Source organism: Lepidochelys kempii, chromosome 11 (genome assembly GCF_965140285.1).
Source record: "Lepidochelys kempii isolate rLepKem1 chromosome 11, rLepKem1.hap1, whole genome shotgun sequence".
Classification (NCBI taxonomy): domain Eukaryota; kingdom Metazoa; phylum Chordata; order Testudines; family Cheloniidae; genus Lepidochelys; species Lepidochelys kempii.
The window spans coordinates 62,773,686-62,791,342 of record NC_136390.1 but is presented as its reverse complement, the minus strand read 5'-3'; the positions used below and the strand labels follow the sequence as shown (position 1 = coordinate 62,791,342).

Here is a 17,657-nt window from a genome sequence, read left to right as displayed (position 1 = left end):
TTTCATTATTGTTTTCAAATAAGTATTATATTTATTATTCATACCAAAACAACACACAGACACAGTGCCTGTCCCAGGACCTTGAAGTCTATAGAGAGAAAAAACATGTTACAGATTATCTATTAACCCTAATCACCCCTCTTCCTAACTATTATATTAGTTCTTTACTCAACCTTCATTTACAAACTCAAACTATTTTAGTAACTCTTTTAACATTTCTTTTCAAAGCCTCTAATATCCTGGCAGGACTATCCCCTATTTCTTTCACATCTCATCTTTTCTCAACCCAATCTCACCCTTTATCCTTCCTACACTTCCTTGCCTGAAAACTCCTTCTCCCTCCGCAAAAGTCCCCATTCAGTCAAATAGATGAGGAAAAAGAATAAAACACAGCCCTAATACTAGAGGGGATCGTGGGCAGTGGTGAGCTGGAGCCGGTTCGCACCGATTCACTAGAACCGGTTGTTAAATTTAGAAGCCCTTTTAGAACCGGTTGTTCCGCGAGGGGCAACTGGTTCTAAAAGGGCTTCTAAATTTAACCGGCCAAAAGTGGCGCCTTAGGCGCCGACTCCATGGGTGCTCCAGCCCTGGAGCACCCAAGGGGAAAATTTGGTGGGTGCACAGCACCCACCAGCAGCTCCCCGCCCCGCCCCACCCCCGGCCCCAGCTCACCTCAGCTCCACCTCCTCCCCTGAACGCACCACCCCGCTCTGCTTCTCTGCCCCCACAGGCTTCCCGCGAATCAGCTGTTCACACGGGAAGCCGGGGCGGGCTGAGAAGCAGGAGGCGGCTTCGCACACAGGCCCAGGGAGTCGGAGGTGAGCTGGGGCGAGGGGGGTGTGAGGAGGGCCGCCCGCACCGCAGCAGGTAACCTGGGGGGGGGTGCGGCGCAGGGGAACCACTCCGCACCCCAGCTCACCTCCGCCACCCTCAGCCTGAGTGGGAAGCCGCCACCTGCTTCTCAGCCCTCCCAGGCTTCCCGCCGAACAGCTGATTCACGGGAAGCCGGGGGGGGGGAGGGCACGGAGAAGGAGAGCGGGGGCGGTGCATTCAGGGGCGGAGGCGGAGCGGAGGTGAGGTGAGCTGGGGGCCGGGCGCGGGGCAGGGAGCTGCCGGTGGGTGCTCTGCACCTACCAAATTTTCCGGAGTCAGTGCCTAAGGCGCCACTTTTGATGTAATCAGTGGGGGGAGCGGCCGCTCCCTCTGCTCCCCCCAGCTATGCTCCCCCGCCCCTAGGAGGCAGAGGGACCTGCCGGATGCTTCCTGGGAGCTGCCCCAGGTAAACAATGCCAGGACTCCCCACCTCGTCCCCCGGCAGGTCCCTCTGGCTCTTAGGGGTGGTGTGGGCATCCACTACAGTGGTCCATGAGACCCTCCTGCCCAGTTCTGGGGGCAGTCAGGGGACAGGAGTAGATGGGGCAGGGGTCCTGGGGGGAGTGTCAAGGAACGCGGGGGGTTGGATGGGGCAGGAGTCCTGGGGGGCAGGGGTGGGCAACGACCTCCTCCTGGGGTGAGGAGGGAACCGGTTGTTAAGATTTTGGCAGCTCATCACTGATCATGGGTGTAGTGGAAACATGCTGGCTACTCCAACAGCTAAAGACTTGGGTGCCAGAGGGCTGGCTCCACTCATGGAAAGAGGGGCTTCTGCTTCATGTAGTGTTTGGGGGAGTGGGAGCAGCATTGGTCCTGGTGTTCCCAGACTGCCCTGCTGCCACTGCCCAGCAGATGAGAAGGGAACCATAAAGGGGTATTCTCCTATCCCCACCAGCCCTTTGTCTCAGTCTATATATCTGGGACAGTTTCAATGCCCCAACCACAATGAATTAGCGCTCAATCCAACAAGACTTTGGGCACTTTGGCCCTTATAAAGTAAAGCAATTAAACATATGTTTATAGCACTTCTCACATGCTCAGTTATGCAAATTATGTGAGACAGTGCATCATATTGATGGACAGCATCCTAATCATCTTGCACTGTCTCCCAGTGCTAGCATCTCCCCAATGCCTGGCACAAGTTTCTGCCTCACTGTGCCAAACGACACTAGCAAACAGCCTAGATAGTATCTGAGCTCTACTTAGTAATGCTGGAGACACATCAATATGCACTGCAACCTTTTGGAATCACTAAGGAGAGGCTTAAACATAACTGTCTCTAGTGGTTTGTGGTCTGATTGTATTATTTTATAGGGTGACCATATTGGTAGAATCACTCTACCCTAACACCGCAGCCAATCATTCTTTTTCTAATTGGATGTACCCTTCTGCAGTTTCTACCAAAACTCTACTGGTGTATGCAATCGGCAGCTTCTGCAACACAGCTACCCTTAGTCCCTTCTTGGCTGCATCACATTGTAGTGTCATTTGTTCTCCAAGCCGGTAGTATTTTAACTTAGGGCATCTGTAATAAGTTTCTGCTTTCTTTCAAATGCTTGCTGTTTTGGCATTGACCAGTCTCATCCCACATTCTGCCTTGAATGTTGATCTATGAGATCTGTCACTGTTGCCAAATGAGGACAGAATTTAGATAGGAAGTTTAATTACTGCTCTAAATTACTTGAGGGTGAGGCAGGTACCTGATCCAAATATAGAGGACGACCAAAAGGTGCCCCTTACTCCACCTGTTTCCCTTCAGCACAGCTCACTGGAATGCAGAATCTGGTCCATCATCTGGGTCTACTGGCCAGAGCACTCTCTTCGCACAGGATACATATGCAAAGGCTTGGAAATTCAGTTTGCAGTGTCTCAGAAACGTAAATGAAGCCCAAACTGCAACTCGGCAGATTTTCTCTACCAAAGAATGTGTCCATTGCAGATGTTTTGGATCTGGGCAACATGGAGGGAAGACATATTCTTTGCAAGGAGGAAAGGACCTTGAATATTAAGCCAGGGAGTATTATCTTTTCATCATGTAATACACAGGGTACTGTTCTTCACATATTCTACTAGCAGAGGTGCTGATGACTGTGAAGCAGATTTTGTTACAAAGAAAAGCATGGATCTATTGAATTCTAGGGCTCAACAGGAAGAGCAGTATATGCCTGAATCACAAGATTCAGGTCCCATCCAAGATCAAGATATGATTCCTGATCCTCAAAGACTCATCCTCCTTTTATGCCATGAACAGAATATAAATGCTTCGTATCCTACAGTTGAACCTAGAGTTGCAAACTGATCAGGCAACCACACACCTCATTTGGAACTGGAAGTACGCAATTAGGCAGCAGCAGAGACAAAAACAAACAAAAAAAATCAACCAAATACAGTATACAGTTAAACTACTCAAAAAAAGGGAAAGCAGCATTTTTCTTCTCCATAGTAAAGTTTCAAAGCTGTATTAAGTCAATGTTCAGTTGTAAACATTTGAAAGAACTATAACATTTTGTTCAGAGTTATAAACAACCACCATTCCGGAGGTGGTCGTAACTCTGAGTTTCTACTGTATTCTGAAAGGCCAGAAGGGCTGTCCTCAATGCTAAGAAATGTATTTGTTTCCTATCTGAGCTGGACCAGGTTCCCTCAGCTATAAGGTGTTCCTGATCACATCCATTTTGGTAATTTTTTATTTGGAATAGTGAATTCTGTCTTTAAAGTCAGACTGGATTTCTAGAACTACCATTTAATGGAATATCAAACTGTTGGAAACCCACACCCTCCCGTTCATTACATCTGGAGAGTAATTCTAGACCTGGAGCATAAACCTCATCAGTTTCCTCATATGCAAACTGATTTCAGGAAGTAATCCTGTGCAGGAGACTATGAGACTTGCCATTTGGAAAGCCAGTCTAATGGGAAGTGCTCCTGAAGCTTTGGTTGATTCAAGTGTGAATCTTGCTGATTGTCTCCTCTGTGTCATGATGCACAGGCCTTGAACGCAAGTCTGCAGGGTTCACAGGAGCAGCCATGCTCCAACCCTCTACTTGGCCTACTGACTACTGCTTACCCAGGTCCAGACCCAGTTTGAGGCTCTGCCCCAGAGGTCCTTAGCACACAGAAATTTCTTTAAAAAATAAATTTGTTAGTCTCTAAGGTGCCACAAGTCCTCCTTTTCTATTAGCTCTACAGGATACATTAACTTCATCTGCACGGCATATAGCAATGACCATATAGGATGGGATTTTCAAAAATGTCTGAGGGTATTAGGCATCCAGTTCTCACTGACTTTCAATGGAATTGAATATCTGACTCCATTAGCCATTTTTGAAAATCCCACCAAAAGTCTTTAATCTTCAGACGAAAACTTTTCCATATCATTTTGGAGTACTGCTTCTGGATTAATTTTATATCTCATATTTGTAGATGTAATTAGACTTTGTGGCAAGAGTCCGTTTGGTCTAACTGTTGAGCTTATAAATGCCACTGATTCCCGATGGCACCCTAACTTTACCTGCTATGCTGCTGCTGTTTCAAACCAAACTGACCTGAGCACCACTAACAAAGTGGGTTTAATAATTTCTCTGAACCCTTTTTCTCACTACATAACTCAAATGGTAAAACAGAATGATACAAAGTAAAAAATTTGCATAAGGAAACAAAGGATCAGGCCACACACTTACAAAGTCATATTGAATCCATATGCATATATTAAGATTGCACAATGTAATTAGTAATTACACAGAAAAAAAACTACATAAAAAGAATGTTAGGGTTGCAAAGTCAAGTACTCAAAAGTTAGAAAATGTCAGAATTGAGGTCACTCATGCAGCTTTAAGGGAGCCATGTTAACGCTCCACAGGCAACCACAGTTCTGGCATTTTCTGCCACTTTAAAACTATTCTTTTAATGGAGGGGTGTGTGTGCGCGCATGCACAATTTCCTTGGGTTTTAGAACAGCAAACTGAAAAACCAAATTATACCATGTGGCATTGACACCCAGATAGGCCATCATCATGGCTGTAACCTTCAAAGCCACCCCACAGACTTCCGTCACATGAACTAATGGAGTAACTGACAACAGTAGCAGTTTCTCATCCTCTATGTGGAACAGCCACCAGAGGGGAAGAGTCACATGCTTTGCTGGGGATTCCACAGATATTTGCTGATAACACAAATGTTGAGACTGAAGACTCTTTGGTTCATTACTGTTTCTATGGGGAAAATAATTTAAATAGTTACAGACTCTTTTGCATGTTCCCCTCAAGCCTGATCCCTTGTACTCTCATTCCTTCCAGCCTGTCCCTGCCTCAGTCCTGTCTTCCCCCAGCCCCAAACCAACTCCTAATTCCAGCCTATTCATGTAGACAGTCCCAATCTCAATTTCTCTGGACTCTTCATCCCAGTCAGTCTTATTGCCCATCTGAGTCCCAGTCTTCCCCACTATCATAGCTCCCAGTCCTACTTTTCCTCCATAAACTCCTCATCAGAGTCTCCCTGACCAGCGAGCCCCAGTCCTCCCACCAGCCTTCTCATCCCATCTCAGTCTCTCATCCACCCCACACTGTTCCTAGTCGGAGACTCCCTCCTCAGGCTCCTGGTCCCAGTCTCCTGCCCCATTCCCTCACAACTCTTCATTAGATCTCAGTCTTACCGTCCCCGGCAGCTGTTTCCACTCTGGGGTCCCAGTCTTCTTGACAAGCCAGTCCCCTCATACAGCCAGCTCCTAACCTTCCTCTCCCAGGCTCCTTATCCCAATCTAGTCTCCCCACCACTTCTTCGCCCAGTCCTGTTCTTGTCCCCCTCTGCATTCCTCCTCCAGAACATGTGGGCCCAACAAGAAACTGGAAACCTCTTGCAGTTGTTGCCTGAAGCCAAGGGCAAAGCTGACAGAATCTGGAATTGTGGAGTATCTTCTATGACAGATCAACCTGGGCATCTGGCAATGCCTCACTCAAGGTGCTAAGCACCATCAAATCAATGTGTTAAAGCACCAAACTTAAACATGGGTTGATTATACCAATACACTGATCAGGATGAAGGATGCCTCAAGGTGCTGAGGCATAACTTTGCAGCCTCTCCCATCAAATCTACATTGTTAAAAGAGGTACTGGCACAGATGGAATGTTTGACAACTAATTTAAAAAGAACAAAGCAAAGTACACACCATGAATTTACCTATTAAGTTTGACATTTCAAAGTTAATCATTTTTCTTTATCCTATCAGGATGAAAATTGTCAGGATGTTTTTTTAATTCAGAAAAACATTTTTTTAAAATCCTTTCATAGCCCTGGTCTGCACTAGGACTTTAGGTCGAATATAGCAGCATTAAATCGATGTAAACCTGCACCCGTCCACATGATGAAGCCCTTTATTTCGACTTAAAGGGCTCTTAAAATCCATTTCCTTACTCCACCCCTGACAAGTGGATTAGCGCTTAAATCGGCCTTGCCGGCTCGAATTTGGGGTACTGTGGACACAATTCGACGGTATTGGCCTCCAGGAGCTATCCCAGAGTGCTCCATTGTGACCGCTCTGGACAGCACTCTTAACTCAGATGCACTGGCCAGGTAGACAGGAAAAGAACCCCGAACTTTTGAATCTCATTTCCTGTTTGGCCAGCGTGGCAAGCTGCAGGTGACCATGCAGAGCTCATCAGCAGAGGTGACCATGTTGGAGTCCCAGAATCGCAAAAGAGCTCCAGCATGGACCGAACGGGAGGTACGGGATCTGATCGCTGTATGGGGAGAGGAATCCGTGCTATCAGAACTCCGTTCCAGTTTTCGAAATGCCAAAACCTTTGTCAAAATCTCCCAGGGCATGAAGGACAGAGGCCATAACAGGGACCCGAAGCAGTGCCGCGTGAAACTGAAGGAGCTGAGGCAAGCCTACCAGAAAACCAGAGAGGCAAACGGCCGCTCCGGGTCAGAGCCCCAAACATGCCGCTTCTGTGATGAGCTGCATGCCATTTTAAGGGGTTCAGCCACCACTACCCCAGCCGTGTTGTTTGACTCCTTCAATGGAGATGGAGGCAATACGGAAGCAGGTTTTGGGGACGAAGAAGATGATGATGATGATGAGGTTGTAGATAGCTCACAGCAAGCGGAGAAACTGGTTTTCCCGACAGCCAGGAACTGTTTCTCACCCTGGACCTGGACCAGTACCCCCCGAACCCACCCAAGGCTGCCTCCTGGACCCAGCAGGCAGAGAAGGGACCTCCGGTGAGTGTACCTTTTAAAATGCTATACATGGTTTAAAAGCAAGCATGTGAAAGGATTACTTTGCCCTGGCATTCGCGGCTCTCCTGGATGTACTCCCAAAGCCTTTGCAAAAGGTTTCTGGGGAGGGCAGCCATATTGCGTCCTTCATGGTAGGACACTTTACCACTCCAGGCCAGTAACACGTACTCGGGAATCATTGTACAACAAAGCATTGCAGTGTATGTTTGCTGGCGTTCAAACAACATACGTTCTTTATCTCTCTGTGTTATCCTCAGGAGAGTGAGATATAATTCATGGTCACCTGGTTGAAATAGAGTGCTTTTCTTCAGGGGACGCTCAGAGGAGCCCATTCCTGCTGGGCTGTTTGCCTGTGGCTAAACAGAAATGTTCCCCGCTGTTAGCCACAGGGAGGGGGGAGGGTTGAGGGGGTAGCCACGCAGTGGGGGGAGGCAAAATGTGACCTTGTAACGAAAGCACATGTGCTATGTATGTAATGTTAACAGCAAGGTTTACCCTGAAAGAGTGTAGCCACTGTTTTATAAAGTGTGTCTTTTTAAATACTGCTGTCCCTTTTTTTTTCTCCACCAGCTGCATGTGTTTCAATGATCACAGGATCTTCTCCTTCCCAGAGGCTAATGAAGCTTAGAAAGAAAAAAAAAAAAGCACTTGAGATGAAATGTTCTCCGAGCTCATGCTGTCCTCCCACACTGACAGAGCACAGACAAATGCGTGGAGGCAAATATGTCAGAGTGCAGGAAAGCACAAAATGACCGGGAGGAGAGGTGGCGGGCTGAAGAGAGTAAGTGGTGGGCTGAAGACAGGGCTGAAGCTCAAATGTGGCAGCAGTGTGATGAGAGGAGGCAGGATTCAATGTTGAGGCTGCTGGAGGACCAAACCAGTATGCTCCAGTGTATGGTTGAGCTGCAGCAAAGGCAGCTGGAGCACAGACTGCCACTACAGCCCCTGTGTAACCAACCACCCTCCTCCCCAAGTTCCATAGCCTCCACACCCAGATGCCCAAGAACGCGGTGGGTGGGCCACTGACCAACCAGCCACTCCGCCACAGAGGATTGCCCAAAAAAAAGAAGGCTGGCATTCAATAAATTTTAAAGTTGTGAACTTTTAAAGTGCTGTGTGGCATTTTCCTTCCCTCCTCCACCACCCCTCCTGGGCTACCTTGGTAGTCATCCCCCTATTTGTGTGATGAATTAATAAAGAATGCATGAATGTGAAGCAACAATCACTTTATTACCTCTGCAAGCAGTGATCGAAGGGAGGAGGAGAGGGTGGTTAGCTTACAGGGAAGTAGAGTGAACCAAGGGGCAGGGGGTTTCATCAAGGAGAAACAAACAGAACTTTCACACCGTAGCCTGGCCAGTCATGAAACTGGTTTTCAAAGCTTCTCTGATGCGTACCGCGCCCTCCTGTGCTCTTCTAACCGCCCTGGTGTCTGGCTGCGCGTCACCAGCAGCCAGGTGATTTGCCTCAACCTCCCACCCCACCATAAACGTCTCCCCCTTACTCTCACAGATATTGTGGAGCACACAGCAAGCAGTAATAACAGTGGGAATATTGGTTTCACTGAGGTCTAAGCGAGTCAGTAAACTGCGCCAGCGTGCCTTTAAACGACCAAATGCACATTCTATCACCATTCTGCACTTGCTCAGCCTGTAGTTGAACAGCTCCTGACTACTGTCCAGGCTGCCTGTGTATGGCTTCATAAGCCATGGCATTAAGGGGTAGGCTGGGTTCCCAAGGATACATATAGGCATTTCAACATCCCCAACAGTTATTTTCTGGTCTGGGAATAAAGTCCCTTCCCGCAGCTTTTGAAACAGACCAGAGTTCCTGAAGATGCGAGCGTCATGTACCTTTCCCGGCCATCCCACGTTGATGTTGGTGAAACGTCCCTTGTGATCCACCAGAGCTTGCAGCACTATTGAAAAGTACCCCTTGTGGTTTATGTACTCGGCGGCTTGGTGCTCCGGTGCCAAAATAGGGATATGGGTTCCGTCTATGGCCCCACCACAGTTAGGGAATCCATTGCAGCAAAGCCATCCACTATGACCTGCACATTTCCCAGGGTCTCTCCCCTTGATATCAGCAGATCTTTGATTGCGTGGGCTACTTGCATCACAGCAGCCCCAACAGTAGATTTGCCCACTCCAAATTGATTCCCAACTGACCGGTAGCTGTCTGGCGTTGCAAGCTTCCACAGGGCTATCGCCACTCGTTTCTCAGCTGTGAGGGCTGCTCTCATCTTGGTATTCATGCGCCTCAGGGCAGGGGAAAGCAAGTCACAAAGTTCCATGAAAGTGCCCTTACGCATGCGAAAGTTTCGCAGCCACTGGGAATCGTCCCAGACCTGCAACACTATGCGGTCTCACCAGTCTGTGCTTGTTTCCCGAGCCCAGAATCGGCGTTCCACAGCATGCACGTGCCCCATTAGCACCATGATGCATGCATTGGCAGGGCCCATGCTTTCAGAGAAATCTGTGTCCATGTCCTGATCACTCACGTGACCGCGCTGACGTCGCCTCCTCGCCCGGCATCGCTTTGCCAGGTTCTGGTGCTGCATATACTGCTGGATAATGCGTGGGGTGTTTAATGTGCTCCTAATTGCCAAAGTGAGCTGAGCGGCCTCCATGCTTGCCTTGGTATGGCGTCCGCACAGAAAAAAGGCGCGGAACGATTGTCTGCCGTTGCTCTGATGGAGGGAGGGGCGACCGACGACACGGCTTACAGGGTTGGCTTCAGGGAGCTAAAATCTACAAAGGGGGTGGCTTTACATCAAGGAGTATTTCAGGCAGGACTTCACGGAGGGTTCCAATAAGAAATGGTGCACCTAAGTTATTGTTCTTATTGGAACAAGGAGGTTAGCCTGGCCTCTGATTGATACATGGCTAGATTTACCTCGCTGCACCTTCTCTGTGAGTGACTGCAGTGTGACCTAGACAGGGGAGGCGGGGAAGCAAATGAGTACAAAACAAATCTGGTCTATTTCTTGTTTTGATCCACTCCATCTATCTTTTACATCTTTGGCTGGCAGAAGATGGTGCAGAAGGACTGCATGCCATCCACATCTCATGGCTGCTCGGCAGAAGATGGTACAGTACGACTGCTAGCCATCCTCATCTCTTGCCTGCCTGGCAGAAGATGGTACAATACGACTGCTAGCCATCCTCATCTCTTGCCTGCCCGGCAGAAGATGGTACAATACGACTGCTAGCCATCCTCATCTCTTGCCTGCCCGGCAGAAGATGGTACAATACGACTGCTAGCAATCCGTATCGCCTGCCTGCTCACCATAAGACGGTTCAATAGGACTGACTGCAGGACTAAAGAGAATGACCTGGTCAAGTCACTCCAAATTTAGTCCCTGCGCCCATGTCTGCCCAGGCGCTCCCAGCCGACGTGGCCAGGAGCACCTCGGACACGATGAGGACGGCTACCAGTTGTACTGCACCGTCTGCTGCCAGAAGGCAATGGGTTGCTACTACTGTGTAGCAATGCCGTACCGCGTCTGCCAGCACCCAGGAGACATACGGTGACGGTTACCTGAGCGGGCTCCATGCTTGCCGTGGTATGGTGTCTGCACAGGTAACTCAGGAAAAAAGGCGCGAAACAATTGTCTGCCCTTGCTTTCACGGAGGGAGGGAGGGAGGGAAGGGGGGCCTGACGATATGTACCCAGAACCACCCGCGACAATATTTTAGCCCCATCAGGCATTGGGATCTCAACCGAGAATTCCAATGGGCAGCGGAGACTGTGAGAACTGTGGGATAGCTATCCACAGTGCAACGCTCCGGAAGTCAACTCTAGCCTCGGTACTGTGGAAGCACTCCGCCGAGTTAATGCACTTAATGCACTTAGAGCATTTTCTGTGAGGACACACACACTCGAATATATAAAACCGATTTCTAAAAAACCGACTTCTATAAATTCGACCTTATTCCGTAGTGTAGACATACCCATAATTCCAATATGATTAAAAGGATTTTGCTCAAAGTTTCAAAAATAAATTATGCTTCAAAATCAAGCAAGAAAAGTTTCAGTGAAAAGGTGAATGCTTTGCAAAATTATGAATACGTGAAATCAGGGAGTTAGAACTTTTTGCCATCATAATTGTAAGAGTCACTCTGGTCACAACCACATTTGGCAACAATTCAGGAGATGTATGTAGACTGATTCCAGAACAGAAAGACAGAACATTAATGTGATGTCTCGTACCCACACCAAACTGCAATCCAAATTCAGATTGGATGAATGAAATAATGAGAGTGAGGAAGAGTATAATTGCCCTGAACTTTTCCATACTTCTTGGTCCTGTCCGGTTTGATTTTTGAGTCTTGTTCTGACTTGTGCTATCTTGCCTCACTACTTCTTCTTTCTACCATATTTTATTAAATCACAAGACTTTGCCTTATAAACAATAAGCAAAATTAATTTCAAGAAACTAAAGATGGAACCAGTAACAAGACAAGCAATATCTGTGACTTATTTGTGTTTCATATTCTTTAAATTATGTTTATCTTAGGTACTAATAAATCAACTGATTGCTTGTGTATTTTGTACGTGTTTCAAACTCAACACTAATGACAGGGCAACCAGTTGTGAATTGCTTAAATTTTCTGAATTACCAAATAAGCAAACAAAAAACAGTTAGAACTAGGGCTGTAAAAGGTTAACTGGTAAGCATAGTCTTACCGGTTAATTGCCCTAACTGTTAACCCCCGCACCAGCCGGAGCGGGCTCAACCGTGGTACCCGGCCGGAGCAGGTCCAGCCCCAGCCGCACCAGCCAGATGGGCCCCAGTCACTTAAACAGTTAGCCGTTTAAACAACATTTTAAATCATTTAAACTGTTTAACTTTTTTAACGATATTTACATCCCTAGTTAGAACCAAGGATAACCTATCACAAAATATGTTTTGTTGACTTGACAACAGTAGCTTAACCAATATATCATTCTAAAAAGTGAAATAAGTAAGTAATGAGAACTTGCTATAAAATTTTGATACTAGAGCTTTAGGCGGAGGGAGCCAGAACCAGAACCAGATCCTGATCCAAATATAAACATTTGTGCCACTCTGGCAGCACCAACAACCCTTATAACTGACTTAAATGGATACATGGGGGTTCTCCGAAGCATGGCTAAATTCCTGGGTGTGGAAATGTGTAGCCAGTCCTAACCCACCCCTCACAGCTCTAGCAAAAGTGATGTGGTGGGGCCTGCCAGGTCATGGGACATAGCCAAAGTGATGATGTACTCTGGTATTTACAGCTGTGGAATGGCCCTTTGGGAGCTATTTAAACTGGGTGTAATTTAGAACAGCCCTGAGTTACTCAGTCCTGATCAGATTAATTCTATAGCTTAAAAAAAAAGTTCTCAAGTAGAAAGACTCTCTGTAGCCTAGTCTCTATTATCAATCCCAACTATACCCAGGTATACACTTTGCTGAAATAAGATTGTTCGTCTTTAAGTTTATTATTGAACTATACTTCCACTGTGTATTTATAGTAATCTCAATTTTGCTTGCTTCCTTTGAAGCTGCTATGACAAGAATGTCATCCAGGAATAGTATTGCAGACAAATTCCTTGTGATCTCAAACAATAACCAGCATGAGTATTATTTTCATATATTCTCTGCAAGTTGTTTATAGGCCAAATGGTGGTGTTTTGTATTAAAACTGTGGGTTTAAAAAAAGAAAATGTAAGAAATTACTGGAGACAGGGATTAATTGAAACCTCCAGATAACTTTTACTAGATCTGTGAAGTCCCCTAGTATTATTACTGTTCATATGAATAATGTTTCCCTATAGAAGCCCGCAAAAATGGTACATCCATTTAAAATCACTTAAGATCTAGTAGTGCTCTGATCCTTTCTAATTTCTTCCAAACCACCAAAAAAAAAGCTCTCCCTCATCTCCACCCTGCAATTATAGGTTACCAGAATAAAGATGAGAAATAACTTCTTCCTTAGTGCCTGAACGAAAATGGATGGGGATACGTACATCAACTCTACGGAGAATCTCACGATCTGATAAAATCCTTTATAGTATTGTTGTGGATAATGTTCTAGCCACTCTTGAATAAATCCTGATAATCTTCCCCCATTTGAGAGGAGGTATTGAGAGGGAGTCAGGGAATCGTGTTTGACTCTCATGACTGAGGATACATCGCCAGATTCTTTTCTACCTCCTGTGTGATCTCTGTTTAAGAACCAGTTTCTCCTCTGAAACACAGTTTGGGGAGTAGGGACATGAAGAAATTCTTCCTTTATTTATGCTTGAATTCCATCTTTTGAGGAGGAAGGAGCATACTTCTCAGTTATGTCAGCAGTCACATTTAAAGTGGCAGCTTGAATGGCTCTTCAGAATGCTTGAATGATTTCTCAGCATCTCTTTAATGTAGATGTCAGCTTGCCATAGCTTCCACCACGGATTTCTCTCCTAGTGGCAGGACTGAGAGGCCATGGACCCTGAAGAATATCTCAGTTAATCAAAGGAGCTAATCAAAAGCATCTGAAAAAATTAAATTGCCAGAGGTATTTTATAATAATGAATCTTGAGCTTTCATTTTTTGCGACAAGAAGTGCCTCAATGTCATTGCACTATGACAGAACTGCTTTGGAAAAGTAAGTGACAAAACTGACGTTTTAAGAGATACTATAGCTTCCTCAAAATTGCATCTTAATTATTCCTCTGCTCTTCTGTCTGCTGGATCTTTAGCAGAGGGGAAAAAATTCTGTGCATGGGAATCACCTTATCTTTAGCCAGGTCTACAATTAGGCTTAGCAGGATTCGATTTAAATTGACAGATGTCAGTAAGCACGGATTTCAGCTGACACACTGAAATCAACGAAAAAAGATATACATCAGTAACAGCTAGGGTGAGGGAGCCTCCCTCCAGCATCTAGCACTTGCAGGATTCAGGTGCCACTGGCCCTGTGGCAGCACAGAGAGCCCTCTGCAGCACTCCTGTCATGAGACTACCTGAGCGGGACTGTGACAGTGGAGCTGCAGAGAGCTCCCTGCACGATCACCGGGCCAGTGACACTGGATCCCTGCAGGCACAAGGTGTGGGGAAGGCTGTGGTCCTGGCAGGGCAGAGCAGAGATCCCCTGCCAGGTCTGGGAGGACAATGATGAGCCCCTGGCCATGGAGGGGCCACCCCACTGCTGAATGGCTCCTGCCCAAAGAGAGAGCCATTTAGCGGTGGTGTAGCCTCCCCATAAGCTGGAGGGCTCATGCTGCTCCTTGCAGTCCTGGCCAGGGTTTTCTGCTCTGCCCCACCAGGACCACAGCCTTCCTTCGCACCTTGCGCCTGCAGGGTTCTAGTGTCACCAGCCCTCTGGCAGCACAGGGAGCCCGCTGCAGCTCTGCTCACTCACTCACCAGCCAGGAGTGAAACGATAATCTTGGGCAGGATCTGGTCAGCAGCAAGGTGGCCTGCCCCACATCCAGGGGTTGTCCTCCTCCCCTGGACCTTGCACCTGGGTGTCTTGGCCCCTCGGCCATGCACGGAGCCCCCTACAGCCCCAATGTCAGGTCTGCCTTAACCCCAACCCTTCCCCCTTAATTTCTCGCAACTGTAAAAACTGAAATAGTTAAGTTTTTTTTAAACCAATATTAATTGTCAAAATTGGAAAAAAAATAAAAATAAAATCTGCCATGCCTAACTATACCATATGTATGCACCATTGGAATAGTGGACAATTCTGATTTATCCATTTGCATTTTATTAAATTTCATCAATGTCTGAAGGCATTAACCTTTCTTGATATGTTCCCATTGAGTACTATTTACCGAAGATTAAACAAGATGTTTATACTTACAAAGAGGAAAAAAAAACTTTACTTTTTGTTTCTTTTCCTCTTCCAGGTTTGACTGAACTCCCAACATGTTCTCAACCCTATTATTATTATATATTAGCAGGGCTGTCAATTAATTGCAGTTATCTCACATGATTAACTCAAAAAAATTAACTGTGATTAATCACAGTCTTAATCACACTGTTAAGTGATAGAATACCAAGTGAAATATTTGTGGATTTTTTTCTACGTTTTCAAATATATTGATTTCAATTACAACACAGAATACAAAGTGAATAGTGCTCGCTTCATATTATTCTTTTTATTACTAATATTTGCACTCTAAAAATGATAAAAAATAAAGAGTATTTTTCAATTCACCTCATACAAGTACTGAAGTACAATCTCTATCATGAAAGTGCAACTTACAAATGTAGATTTTTTTTTGTTACATCACTGCATTCAAAACCAAAGAAATATAAAACTTTAGAGCCTACAAGTCCACTCAGTCCTACTTCTTGTTCAGCCAGTCCTGAAGACAAACAAGTTTGTTTACATTTAAGCTCCCTGCTTATTATTTACAATGTCACCTGAAAGTGAGAACAGGCATTCACATGGCACTTTTGCAGCTGGCAGTGCAAGGTATTTACATGCCAGATATAAAAATTCTATTAAAGCTAATGTTAAAAAAATTATATAATACACAGGTTGAGTCTGGGTATAGTGCTTAGATTATACACAAATACAAAGTTTGTTTTGAAAAGTCATATGATACATAGAACACATAATCACCAGCAATCAGCAATCACCCAAATTTAGGTGAATAGATTTAACAATACAGTTTAGATATTAGAATCCAAATACTCGGATACATGACTCATGAAAAGTTGTACAGAGATTTGGTTGTGGAAAGCAAAACATATCAATGAATGGAGATTGTCCCTCTGTAATTGAGAATTTAGGGTAGGTTGTCCATTTAGAAAATACAATCCCTGAGGAAAGTATTTCAGTTACTTTCCTGACTTCTCATCGGCACTCCAGCTCATCCCTTCTGGTATTGCCGATGTCCGGTGAGGTGTTCTATATAGATGTCCCTCGACCATCTGACGGGGTCCAACACCATGAGTTGCCGTGTCAGCCGAGCATAACATTGACCGATTCCGCATTCTCTCAGCACTTGCTCTTTACTGGGGTCCCATGCACCCAAGACTCCGACAATCAGTGCATGTGTCTGAACCTGGTAACCCTTAGCTCTCAAGGTTTCAGCCAGAGGGGCGTATTACTCCACCTGTTGAGCTCAGGCATCGTGGAAGGCCAGGGTCCTGTTCTCGAAGGGCACTGTGATGTCCACCATGGCAATCTTCTTCTGGTCCTCGTTGGTGATGACAATGTCCAGTCGCAGTTGGCTGTTGGTTCCAGGGATGGCAGAGTTTACGACAACCTTCCTGCTGGGTGGCAGGATGGCTCTGGCCAGTCAATCTTGGATGGCATTGTGTCGCAGCTGCCAAGCTCTCGAATGGGGCTTGCAGCTACAGAGGATGTGGGGTAGCATCTCGTTGACATAGCCACACTTCCTGCATCGCTTGCCCTGATTCCCATGGTAGATGGCTCTGTTCAGTGGGACACAGATGAGCTGGGCCCTGTGGATGAACCTCCAGTCGGCAAATCGGGTGAAGCTGCCCCTGGGGAGGAAGTGGTTGTTGGTGTCCCACTTGCACGTCACCTTGAACACCTTGCCCTGGTCCAGCTTCCAGTTCAGGTCTTCCCACATATTGGCAGCAGATGGCATCCTTCAGGGTCCTCTCCAGCATGGTTCTAGTTCTTGGAGTGATGATAGTGTGAGCTGTATTCTTCACTTGTGGCACCAGGACTCCCAGCTCCTGGCATTCCTTGCACAACGTCCAGTGGCAGCTGATATGCTTCTCCAGTCATCATGTAGAGTTGCAGGCACGAGTCCAGAATGAAGCAAAGTCTCTCGTCTCTCCTCTCTTCCAAATTCACCTTCCAGAGATCCGCTTAGGTAGGTGGCGACATCTTGGTTGGAGGGGGTCCTGGTGATTCGCTTCTTGACGGCATCCTGCAGAGCACTCTCTGCGATGTTCCTCAGTGGGCACATCAGAAGGCGTGAGTGATCACGGCAACGTCGCACAGATCACCCATTCAAGAGACGTTGGTGCCATCCTGCCTGTGCGAGATGTACACCAGTTCATTGCTGGCTCTCTGGGGAAGAAACATCCACTTCTTCACCAGCTGCCATATGGTGTTGTCTGCCTTGCTAAGAGGTATCTTCGCCATGGCAGATCCCCTCAGGACAAATGAGATATGGGGGATCAGGAAGGTGTTCAAGCCATTGATCTTCTGCCATGGGGCCAGTAGGGAGGAGTCGATCCTGGCCACACCTAGTAGGATCTCCGCGATGGTATCCTCAGGTGTCTGCTGGACGCGGACACCCATGGGCATGCGGAGATGTTGGTATGCTTGCCTGTTCTCAAGGAAGATCATGGGTTCACCTTGGATCTGAAACGGCGTCTCCTGGACCGAGTCCCTTCTACTGCCATCAATATGCAGCGATGCATACTTCCTGGCATTGAAGCGGAGTCCCAACCAGTTGGCAGCCTGGCTGGTGATGTCAAGCATTTGTTGGAGACTCTCGAAGTTGTCTGCAATCAGGACCAGATCATCTGCATAGGCCAGGATATTCACTCCGTTGTCGCATAGATTGAAAACGCCTAGACCACTGGAGATCGCTCG

The 17,657-nt window shown here is 46.6% G+C and overlaps 1 protein-coding gene across 30 annotated transcripts in view; it reads right to left on the bottom strand.

Annotated features, from left to right (window-relative positions):
* Positions 1-17,657, bottom strand: part of ADAM23 (ADAM metallopeptidase domain 23) — a 200,128-nt gene that overhangs the window by 127,735 nt on the left and 54,736 nt on the right. The window contains exon 2 of one of the 30 annotated variants that reach the window (XM_073306556.2): positions 45-88. The exons of the other annotated variants lie outside the window; for them this stretch is intronic. Coding sequence (XP_073162657.1) covers positions 45-88 — 44 coding nt within the window. The remainder of the gene's footprint in view (positions 1-44; positions 89-17,657) is intronic. 30 annotated transcript variants of the gene reach the window in all.